Source organism: Adiantum capillus-veneris, chromosome 19 (genome assembly GCF_014529385.1).
Source record: "Adiantum capillus-veneris isolate H3 chromosome 19, ASM1452938v2, whole genome shotgun sequence".
Classification (NCBI taxonomy): Eukaryota; Viridiplantae; Streptophyta; class Polypodiopsida; order Polypodiales; family Pteridaceae; genus Adiantum; species Adiantum capillus-veneris.
This window is the reverse complement of record NC_140949.1, coordinates 99,061,383-99,073,470: the sequence shown is the minus strand read 5'-3', so window position 1 is coordinate 99,073,470 and position 12,088 is coordinate 99,061,383. Positions and strand designations below refer to the sequence as shown.

Genomic DNA, 12,088 nt, shown 5'->3' with positions numbered 1-12,088 from the left:
AGTGTACATGTATGATTAGTCTTCGATATCTCTTTCTAGTGGGAAAGATGAATTAGTTGCTCCATTTGCAAGGAAGTGCATATGCTCTAAATACCATAATAATCATTAATGCTTTCAAACTGGAAAACAAGGGTATACATTATGACAAATACACATTGAGCATCAGTTGTTAACACTTAACACTTTGATTCACTCCACTGCATGCCTCTTGGATTTAACTCCATCATTATTTGACAAGATACACATGTGATAACTTATGCTAGTGGCTATGTCAACAGTACACATTGATTCTTAATCGGCTTGATATATGGTTTAATCATTGATGAATCATTACTCTCACTAAGAGCAATACTTATTCACTAAGAGCAATACTTATTCAGGGAATATCTTAAGCACGTGGAGAGAATGAAGGGCACAAGAGAAGGAGGGGGGGGGGGGGGGGGGGGGGGGGGGGGGGCAACTATATATGTAAATCCTCCATATCACATGCGCTCAAGGTCTTTTAAAAAAAGCCCATATCATATGTGTTCAAGATCTATTTAAAACCCCCTTACATGTAAATTTTCCATGAATAAACACATCCTTTTTCTATTCGATCAGTCTGTGTAGACCTCCTTTGCTTCATACCCTTTTTGTATTTTAAATAAGGGTAAATTAAAAAACCCCTTTACATTGAACTCACTTGCTATATGAACATATTTATGTGTAACCCTCCGAAGGGACTATCACCTTTCACAACATCTACCATATCACGTAGGTCAACTAGAAATCAAGATTATAGGGTGCATTCGCATAGCAGGGAGAGCATGGGTAAAGTTGCACTGATCCGCTATTTTGTCACCACTTGCCCAACGAAGCTTTGGCAATACCAACTCTGCCGGTTTTGGCAGAGTTAGCCCAAGGAGTCCTCGTTTGGGAGCTACACAACACCATGGCAGGTTGTAATAGATCTTTTGCAGATGAAAATGTCCAAAGCAATTGACGCATGCTTTACCCTCCTCTCCAGCTTGGCGTGCAGATGCGCCCATATACTCCAAAAAAAGTATACTTCTTGTATGCGTTTAATTAAATGGGGATGACAGAATTTAAAAAACACCCATATTGTAAATGTAGCACATGTAAATAGAGGTATTGTTAATAGTCGCTTGAATGCACATGATATATGGTGCTTTTGATAAGTGTATGCACATGTACTCTATAGCCAGATGATCAATGACGTATCACATCAAGAAAAGCTTTGAACCTGCATTGGCTTTATGTGTAGTATGCAACATTTTCACTAGAACAATCCAAAGGAGCTAGCTTGGTTGTGTGAGCATTCATCCTTGGTGACCAAAGGTCATCGGTTCGAATGCAGCCAAGCGACCCGTTGCGCTCATGCATGTTCTTTGTCACGTCGCACTGGAGTTGTGCGATTGGCCAAAAGAACAAGATCGATCGAAGTTCTCAAAATTCATTAATATCTGAATAACAAGCCACAAGATAAAGGTGTCTACTTATTTTTTAAATTAAAGTTGGAGGGAAGCATGTTTCTTTTCTTTTTTTTGTAAATTATGCGTGAATATATCAGAAAACGCTAAAGAGAAGAAAACACTAAAGAAAAAATGAATGAGAAGAAAAATACCTTTTTATATGGGCACAAAAGGTCTTTCTACTTTCCACCTTCATGTGTCTCTAAACTCATCCTTCACTTATGCACTTAGTATGTTTTGAAAGAATATTTATTTTTCTGAGATTGGGGAGACCTAATATTAGAAAGAGAAAATATATTAGATGGACCTCATTTCAATAGAAAGGGAAAATTACATCCAAACAGGAAGCATGTTACTTGTGACATGCCTTTTGCTTTCAAGGAAGCATGTTACTTGTGACATGCCTTTTGCTTTCAGCAAAACTCACAAAAGCAACAACTGATCATCACTTGATTTATATGTTATTGGATACAAAACTATAGCAACATTTATACAAATCAGATAAATGTCAAATGTGTGCTGCTATCCACGGATCGCAGATCGCGGGCGAGCACATCTTTGCCTAATTACAAATCAGAGATGATCAATCCACTGCAATTAATTGATCATCATCATAATAGCCTTCAAATGCAGCATTGCTTAATTACTAGAAAAAAAAACACTTGATTGAATATGTATGCAGTGAGTAGAAGAAAAAAAATTGTGAATCAAGGATTTCTAATCATGCTGCTGGCGTCCTCGATCGCTTGTAATTCAATATTGCTTATACTGGCTTTAACTGCTTATGATATAACCGTAGTGACACAGAATTTCTTCCACTACATGATCTGCCACTGACCCAATGAGCTAAAGATATGCCTGCGAATGGAGAGCGCATCCCGCCCTTGAGACTCATCGCTCTCGGAGACGCGCACACCTCGTCTTCACTATATGTTTCTGATGTTTTCCATCTCACTGACATGTACTCAAGCAGAGCCTCCATGCTATGCTCAACTACATCAAGAGGAGGGACGACCAGCGGGTTATTTTCAACCTTGAGAACCTTCAAATTCTCTAGAGCTCCGACCGAGTCCGGTAGTACTCTTATTTGATTGAAGCTCAAGTCTAGCTCAGTCAAGAAAATCAAGTCCCCAATCGATTCAGGCAGCATGCCTCCGAAATCGCTGAAGTTGTTGCTTAGATTTAGCTTCTCCAATGAGAGCAAGTTGCCCAATGAGGATGGCAGAGACTTGATGTTGTTGAAGTGGAGATCGAGGACCTTCAGGCGCTTTAGCTTGCCAACTGATGGAGGAAGAAATGTGAGCTTGTTTGAGTGTAAGCACAAGTTTTCCAAGTAGCTAAAGTCGTAGCCGAATCGCGGGGAAATATGTGCCAATTGATTGAAACCAGCATTTAATTCTACCAATTTCCTGCCAATCACACATTAGGATATAAATTGATATAATGCATTAATGAGCCCATATTTAACTCCATATTTGGGATCAAAGGATAGATGTATGGGATTATCGACTGAGGAATGCAGTTAATGCTACCAGTATTGAATGCTTTATTGCAGTAGTCGTATACGGCCCCGATTCGGAGCTTACCTGCAACCGCCTAGACTCTCTGGAAGAGCCACCAGCATATTCCCCGACACATTCAGTACTTTCAAGTTCATTAATAATCCAATCGCATCCGGTAACATCGATAACTGGTTCGACTGCAAGTCAAGAACTTCGAGATTCTCCAACTCTCCAATAGAGCCAGGCAAGTTCTACAGAAAATACCAGTTAGAAAAGGTAAGTGAGAAGGAGGCCATAAATGCAAATTAGCTGTCCAAACCCTTTTCTTTGAGCATATAAAGCACCAATTTTTTGCTAATTACCCAAGATTATAGATATTTATCTCTGAATCATAGACTTTCTAGACAGGTATTTGTTTGCTAAACCTACAATTTTAAATATGCATGCAATGGAATCTAACCTTAAGCTGATTCCTTGATAGGTCCAATGACACAAGGTTTACAAACTCATCGCCGAAAGAGGTGGGCAACGTTTGAATGAGGCGGCCACTGAGATCCATTTTGGCAGGACTATCCTTGGCAGCCCATGCTTCGAGCATGCTTAAGTCGATGGTACCGATCAGCATACGAGCATCCGGCTCTTGCTCTCTATTGAATATGTCTCTTCTCTCTGTGAAGGAGTTGAGCTCCTCAAGTGTTTTCCGTGTCCTCTCGTCGACATTCCGTGTTAACCCCTCATAGATCTGATGTAGCTCAAAGAGAGACACTATTGATTTGTATGGTAGCTTTGCCTTTTCAGCCTCTTCCCGTAACTTGGCCACCTCTTCAGCCTGCAACATCCATAGACCTGCTCAGATTCAGCATATGTTGGCTAGTACCACAAGAAGATTTAGAAATTTTCTCATGTAGGAAAACGGAGTCTTTTGCAGTGTTTTTCATACAATGCATAACATCAGGAGCCTCCCTCACAGAAGCTCCTGATGCTCCTGATGTTGAGGTAAGTCACAATGTGGGAATTATTGTGAGAATTTGTCCAAAACTTCTTGTGTACAACCCTGCACCTTATTTTATTAGCATGCATATAAGTATCTAAGCTTGGCTAAGAATTCATGGGAAGATGCTGGACCTTCATATGACAGCAACATGGTGTATTAAGTGTGCGCTTTATTGGCAGCAATATATTGTTATCAAGAGAAGGCACATGCGGCGATATCCGCATACCTGTAATCGTTATTCTTGATCATTTTTCATACACAGGAAGCTTTCAATAGCTTCCCACAATTATTTTCACATTGAGGATTACGACAACATCATGAGGTTCTGCGGGTGAGGACCGCACACCTAGATAGGTGCGGTTGGGGGCAGGGGGTTGCCGGGCCCGGTAGGGCCCTGGGCCGGCAGCCCCCTGCCCCCAACCGCACCTATCTAGGTGTGCGGTCCTCACCCGCAGAACCTCATGATGTTGTCGTAATCCTCAATGTGAAAATAATTGTGGGAAGCTATTGAACACTATGGGAAAAAACGGGGAAAGAGGACCTCCTTCCCAAAAGGGAAGCTGTCTAAAACTTCTTGTGATACAAGATATTGCAGATTGTAATAGGCAAAGTTCAGCCATAATCTTCATTATATTATTTCACAGCAATACTCTGCCCAAATGTCTTTGAAATTAGCCCTCATGTCTTTCCACGATTGCACAAATTACATGTGCTTCTGCATGTTCACGCAATATACAGCTGCAATATGCTTGTATAATGGACATGGGCGCCTGTATCTGGGTTCAGACGGACGAGGCACGAAGTCATGAAGTATACGAAATATCATCAATACATGAAGCTCTTGAATAATTAGCTAATCTGTCAGATATCTACAGAGAGAATGGTATAAACCTGTAGAAACTCTGAATGAAAATCAAATGGGAAGGATTAAAATGACCAAATGCAAGGTGAACAAAGAGAGGCCTAGAAAAGAAAGCCAGTTGATAGCAATATGGTGAATATTGGATTACCTGGTCTGGAGAGTTAGAGAGGGATGCCAACTTTGAGGAGAGGTCCGATTCGAGGTGCAAGAGCATAAGCTGGGCGGTTTGGACAGCCGAGGGGTCGGGCCTGGCGCCCAGGGCCTGCAAGAAAGCGCGTGGATCGGCCGGAGATGCTGCCTCCTTCATGGTGGTGTTGCGAGGGCCGGCTTGGATATTGTAGGGAGCAAAATCAAGTGAGCAAGTAGCCCACAGAAGAGAGCAGAGAAGGTGACAAGAAAGAGAATATTGCCAACAATCAGGATGTGGAGGCAGATGACAAAGCTGACTTATTGAGGTCGAGGTGAAGGGGACACCATTTATACACAGAATATTGATTAAAATTAAAGAATAAATGCATGTACTGTGTATCTAATCTCTCTATTAATCTATTGGAATAATTACAGGTAGGGAAATACATAATGAGAGAGGAGGCTCTATAATTATATTGAAGAAACAAAGAGGAGAGGCATGGATTCAATGCAGATGAAGATTATAACATGAGCAATAGTTTAATCTGTTTGGTCTTAGGCCTGTATAAATTCACAGGGAATCTTATTAGATGAGAAACCTGCATCTGTAGACTGTGGGTAAAGCAAAGCTAGTTGACATGATTATTATTAGAGGCCCTGTACGGGCCATAATTAATGCGTGCACAAGGTAGCTATACAATTATTAGCAGGAGGATTATCTAGTTAAAGATGGACTTTGTGGCAAAGTGGCAATGTGTGTGTGTTTTGTGTGTGGGTTGTGTGTGTGTGTGAGGGAGAGAGAATATAGCATTTTTAATTTTCAAATAATAATCTCATTTTTTTAATGGCCCACTTGCCAAGTTCACCTCTGCATTTTTCAACGACTCCTTTTTAAAAACGACAAAAGCAATGCACATTTATTTCGAGATCTAGAAATTGGTTTTTCTCATTTCCATCAAAATGCAATAAAGAAAATGGTAGGACTCTCTCTCTCTCTTCCCCCTTCTGTCTTCTGGCAAATATTGGAAGCTCCACCTGAGTTTCTGGCAAATGAAATCTCCATAAAATAGATACTTGTCAAAAAACAAATGTTGCTATTAGTATAAAAATTCCCAAATTCCTTTTAGAAAAAAAGAGACTTTGGAATTAAGAAAAATCATAATTTTTTGTTTTGGGAATTAATATGCGAGTTATGGTAGAAATGTGTCAACTTTAGATTTTTCGTAAGAGTACGGAGGTCAGTGAAAGGAGGATCAAAAGACAAGAGTCATAGGGACCTTTACTAGTAGGCTTTTGTACTTTCAAAGAGGTAGCATTAGGACAGCACTAAAGGGCACGGGAGCAAAGACATGGGATCTACGGCTGAGGGTGCGCGCATGAATCTCAAGGAGATTTGAGGGCTCAAAAAAATGGGGCGTGGGGTGCTGCTCGCACGATTCGAACCCGGGTGGGCGTCGGGCATGGCGCATGGCTTATCCAACCCCCCATGCGCATATGTTGACCATGGTGGGCAACAAACGCATGATAAGTCAACGTGGACAGGTGTGCCCATGTCCAAGTTTACTTTTCGGCGTCCTAGTTTACTTCTAGTGCATCCTACAACCCTGCGCGTCCTAGTTTACTTCTGGTGCATCCTACAGCCCTGCGCGCCTCTGCTTTTGTGCCCGAGCTTCTCAGCCGTAGATCCCACCTCTGGGGCTTCATTTAATGCCCCGTGCCCTTTAGTGCTGAGAATAGCATACCCTCGTTTATAAATAACACGAGGTGTTATTCGTGGGATCCACGACGCGGAACCTTTTCAACAGGGTGGTGGGGCTTTAGATCCACGCAACCAGAGGGGGGAGGGTTTTATATGCGCGTGCTCGTAATCCATGCACGGATGTGTGATAGGCGGGTTGGATAAGGTGCGGGAGTGTGTGGGAGGAGGTCGTGGGCTTGAGCAGAGAGCGGGACGAAGGGCACCTAAATTTTTTACCCCACCTAGCTCAGATCAACGGTGGGAGTAACTTGGACCGTTGATCCCTCGAGTTTACCCCGTGTGCTTTATTAACAAGGGTGAGCATACACAGCAGAGACTTTGTTCATGTGTTCTTATGATGATAGAGGTACCAATAAAAAGAGCCTTCGTTGTGTCTGCCAATTCTCCTTCCCATTCGTGGATTGGCTTGAGAAAAGCTTCCACATACTTAGTTGTTGTTTCCTCACACTTCTTTTCTTCTACTGCTACATAGTACATACCATTCGAGGTGGCGCAGACACACAAGAATCTGGCTACACGTCTAGCTTTTTGTTTCATAGGCCTACGAAATAGCATTAGCAATCCAATCATTACCAATTGGCTCTCAGTGGAAAATAATTTTACTAGATCTTTTAATCCAAATATGCCAAAGATATTGTGCTTGAATGGCATTTCAAATAATAGCTCATGAAATCTCCTAATAACATATGTTGCAAGGACAAGTAAGAGCATTTAAGGCTGTAGAAATCAGTTAGTATAAAAAAATCCTTTTTGTTTTCTTTGCAGGTAATGAACAAGTGGACGTTATCCTCTAGCTCTGATATGCATGTGGGACAAATCCCGCTACCGAGTCCGCGTTTATGAGCCTAATTGGAGGTCCACACGCTTTTATGAAGGATTAGCCATAACAATGCTGATTTTTTTGGATTGAGGGGTTAAACCCAAAGTTTGTAGAAGTTCAAGCTCCATTAGCGAGCATCTTTGAAGATGGCCCACCGTTTGTTGAGTTTGGTGTGTATAGGTGTCAAAGTAGGTTGGTGAAGGCAAGGGATTTTATGAAGAGGGTGCTAGCCTGACCACTGTAATAATTTCCCCAACTCCAGAGGGCCCCCGCATCCTATCTTCCATCTATGCCCTTTCGCAAATTGTGAGGAGCGTTGGCTTCGGAAGGAAGCTTCATTATAATTTGAGATGCCAAATAAGAATGGCAGCTGCCTTTGTCTTTATCCCATAATTCCTGCCAGGATCAAGCCCTTTTTATACAATTTGTGAGCTTTTTGAAACTCACAGGGGCAAGGGGAGGAATGTTTAGAGCTTACCAGCATGGGCAGTCAAATTTAATATTATCCTTATTTACCTTCCTATGGATATCGAGGATGAGATGTGGTTTGTGCCTATTCCATGCTTCCCACATGCCTTTGACCAATTCGAAAGCCTTGCTTTTGATTCGAAAGGCTTAAGAAAAAATGGTTAAGGTAGGGAGGTGGCACCATGATGCAGATTGCTTCAAAGAGAAGCGATCAATTTGTCGATGGATTAACTATGCCCAATCGTTGTGAGGGTTGAAAAGGGACTTCATAATCCATTTAGCCATCAGCTTATCTGTAGCTGTGAAGATATCAATGATGTCGAAGCCTCCTTTGTCTTTAGGTTGAATGCAGAATTTCCAACTGACCTTAGCTATACCTTTTTTTGAGGGATCTCTTTTTTCCAAAGGATGTTTCTGCAGATCTTAAGGATTTTTTGCAGAGCTAAATTTTGGGGGCCACTAGCAAGAAACATAGAAGATAGAAGAGTAAGGAGGCAATCACTAGCAACACCACATTATTGAGCTTGAGACTTTAGAGCCAATTTGGGAATCACCAATGTCTTGAAGATTTGGCCATATGGACATCTCAAATTGTTTCTTAAGACCAGAGCCTTCCACAAGGTAGTACTTAAAAAGATCTTCCAAGCCATGCTCTTAAAATCTTGGTTAAGATTTGACTATGTGATCAAATCTTAAGCTCTTGTTAAAAGTGGGGATTGGGATATTTTCAAATTCATTAATATGGTGTTTAGAATTCAACTTGGTATATTGGACAAAGATCCATTCCATGCATCTTTTGAGATTGGACAAGAATCTATTAAGGACCCAATCCCATCTTTTCTTTTGACTGATATAGAAGCCCATAGGGACCCAACAGCTGGAAGGCTACCCCTTCCTCAATAATTTGGCATCCATGTGACTTAAGCTCTGTGGAGTATAACTTTGTGGACGAGTAGATACTTTTTTTAGTGTGATTGATGACTGATCATGATGCCGTGTAGAAAATCTCTAGACACCTCTAGAATTTCGATATGGATTGGTCATTGTTGTGTTGGAGACCTATGGTATCATCAATAAAAAGTTGGAAGGATAACTACTCTTTATCCGATAGAGTAATTGATTTCTTTAATTTTACATTGGCAAATTCTGCCTTGAACCAAGCTAGTGAGACCTACAGTGAATATTGCAAATAGAAGTGGAGCTAGTGGGCATCCTTGCCTAATAGAGCAGACAAGGTTGATTGTTGTAGAAAGCTCTCCATTTACACATATTTGGAAGTTAGCATTTCTAAGGAGAGTTAGGATGGCTCATATCATTCTTTGGCTGAGGCCCATATCTCTCAGGGATTGGATGATGAAATCACATTCAACTCGATCATAGGCCTTGTCGAAATGAGCTTTGACAAAGAGAAAGTCCTAATTGGTATCTTTTGCATGTCCGATGCCGTGCCAAAGAGGGATTATGGCATCTAGGATGAATCTTCCTTTGATAAAACCAGATAAAGTGGTCTTTTGTGTGTAATTAAGGCATGTAGCAGGAATCATTCATTAAAAGATGGCATGCAAATTTATGATATGATTGTTAGGAATAGTTTTGATTCAAGCGTTGTCATGGTAAAGAGCCTTATCGGCATGTTTTCCAAAGTACTTGATTGAAGCACAGAAGGTTTTTAGTTTTGTAAGGTTTTTAGTTTTGTACATGCTGGTTCAACATATTGTCCTGAAATGCAATGATTGCAAGGCATGTTTAGTATGGAAATGGACTTTCTTCTATCAAGTTCTTTGAAAAAATGCAACAAAGGGGAATTCAACCAGATAAGGCAACTCATGTTTGTATTCTACGAATGTTTAGCCTAGAAGAGAAATACTTGGTGATATTGTAGCCTAAGAGCTATGACTTCAGCCATAATCTTATAGGCGTCTCGTAGAGGAGAGCAATGGGCCTCTAGTTGTTGATGATGTCTCGATCACCTTTTTTGTGAATTAATTTGATTACTCTTGTGTTGATGAACCGTGGTAGTGCCTCATATTAAAGCAACGACTCGTTCCAAAGGAGCAAGGTTTTAGGGGCTAGCATATCGTTGTACAATGTAAGTGTGAAAGAAGACCATACTTCTCCCTTTTTGAGAGCCTTGATGGATGTCTAAATTTTTGAAACATTTTTTTTAGAAGGTTTTTTTCCTATTGAGATCATGGCTTTTAGCTATAGCTAGGGCTTTGACGGAGTTTAGTGATGAGCTTGATCTCTGAAGCTTGATGTCTTTGCGGATTTGTTTTACCTTCCTATTGCAATTGGAGAAGCACCTCTGCGTAGCCTTGGTAGCCTGCATCCATGCCTTCGTGGGAGAGAAAATTCACTAGAATTCACTCGTCAAAAATCTATAGAGAAGCTCTCTGTCAAAGGGAACTTAGGCATTGGGGTAAAATTAAATTTTATTTCTGTACCGGATATATAGTAAAGGAAATCATACAAAGGAAAATCGAGAAAATAATTCAGAAAATGGAGACTTCAGAGTCGGACAAGGGCTAGAAAAATACATTTTCCCCTAACCGATGAAAATAGGGGCAAACTTGAAATTCTCCTAGTTTTTAGGTCAAAATTTGAAGCTTTTTTGCCGGCAATTACACTAAAAGTTGTGTAAATTTCCCGATTTTCTCAAAGGCAAGCTCAAGATCTAACCGAGATTTTATAATTTCAGCCCGTTGAAATACATTGGACCCGGTTTTTTTTCCAACACAAGTTCAGACTTGGAGAGACCCAAAAAAAAACAAGGAAAATAGAAGGACGACATGTCAATGCTTTTGACTCTGCGGTGGAATTTGTCAACTTTTTGCCTAAGTCAAATATCATTAAGACAACTATTTTTTGAAAGTTAGATTTAGACTGAAGGATGTGGAGCTAATCAGGATATTCCAAAAATGAGAGAGAGAATTTTGAGTGGAAGCTGGAGCCTGGGAGCTTGACTTGAACTCGATTTAGAATATGTGCCGGACCACGGCTGCAGTACGGTAGTTGCCGGACTCGTCGGATCCATCTGCACGTACGTACAGTGGGGCCCCGGCTCTTTTCAAATTTCTAAAAGATAACGACTTTTTCCATTTTCTACGTTATATTTATTAGTATTTTCCATTCCCTCCTTGACTCCTATGATGGAAACGAGGCCGAGCCTTCAGCTTTTTGTCCACCTACAGCCTACCGGCCGCCCACGTCACCTCCTTTTGTCATTACTGGCTGCCACAGGTGGATCCCTCAATGCTCATCTGCATTCGGCCCCATTCTTGTTATTGGAGGTTCACACGGTCACACCTCCTTTCACAAGAAGATCTAGAAATTTTCCCATGTAGGAAAACTGAGTCTTTTCAATGTTTTTCACACAATGCATAACATCATGAGCTTCTGCTCAAGAGGCACCGCATACCTAGCGAGCTACAATTGGGGGAACAGGACCACCGGCCCCCCCACTGGGCCAACGGTCCCCTGCCCCCAATCGTACCTAGCTAGGTATGCGGTGCCTCCCTCACAGAAGCTCATGATGTTGAGGTAAGTCACAATGTGGCAATTATTGTAAGAATTGGTTCAAATTTTTTTGTGTTTTCTCATGACTCCACCTTGCTATCCATACAATAAGGCTGGTTTCCAACTCCTCACGAGGGCATCCACCCTCGTCATAAGTAAAAACATCACAATTTGCTATGAGGAATTCATAGGTCCCCTTGTGGAAGACTAAGATTGTTTACACATTGAGTGCCATACAAGTCTATGTGCCTACGGGCTGAAAATTCCATTTCACTTTAATATTAAAACTTAAAGTAACAAACTGCCTGCGCGTTTAAATTCCCTCTTGCCGCCACTCCTCTGGGCTCTTTGCAGCGCTATCTCAATGGGTCCCTCCGCCTCTCTCTCTCTCTCTCTCTCTCTCTCTCTCTCTCTCTCTCTCTCTCTCTCTCTATGAGTACTATGACACTGTTTTGACTTCCTTCATTGTTGTGTCATTAGCATCCTTGCACGTTCAACATGGAATCACATAATACTTATAATGGCAGTACAAACCCCCTTTACCTTCCTCCATTATCTGCTACATA

The 12,088-nt window shown here is 41.3% G+C and overlaps 1 protein-coding gene across 1 annotated transcript; it reads right to left on the bottom strand.

The window, feature by feature from the left end:
• Positions 1-1,807: 1,807 nt before the first annotated feature.
• Positions 1,808-5,671, bottom strand: LOC147434540 (uncharacterized). Its single transcript, XM_086489971.1, has 4 exons — positions 4,979-5,671; positions 3,435-3,803; positions 3,059-3,225; positions 1,808-2,881 (listed from the first exon to the last, which is right to left on the bottom strand). The coding sequence occupies exons 1-4, from the start codon at positions 5,135-5,137 to the stop codon at positions 2,236-2,238; spliced, it is 1,341 nt and encodes a 446-aa protein (XP_086346097.1). The 5' UTR covers positions 5,138-5,671; the 3' UTR covers positions 1,808-2,235.
• Positions 5,672-12,088: the final 6,417 nt, after the last annotated feature.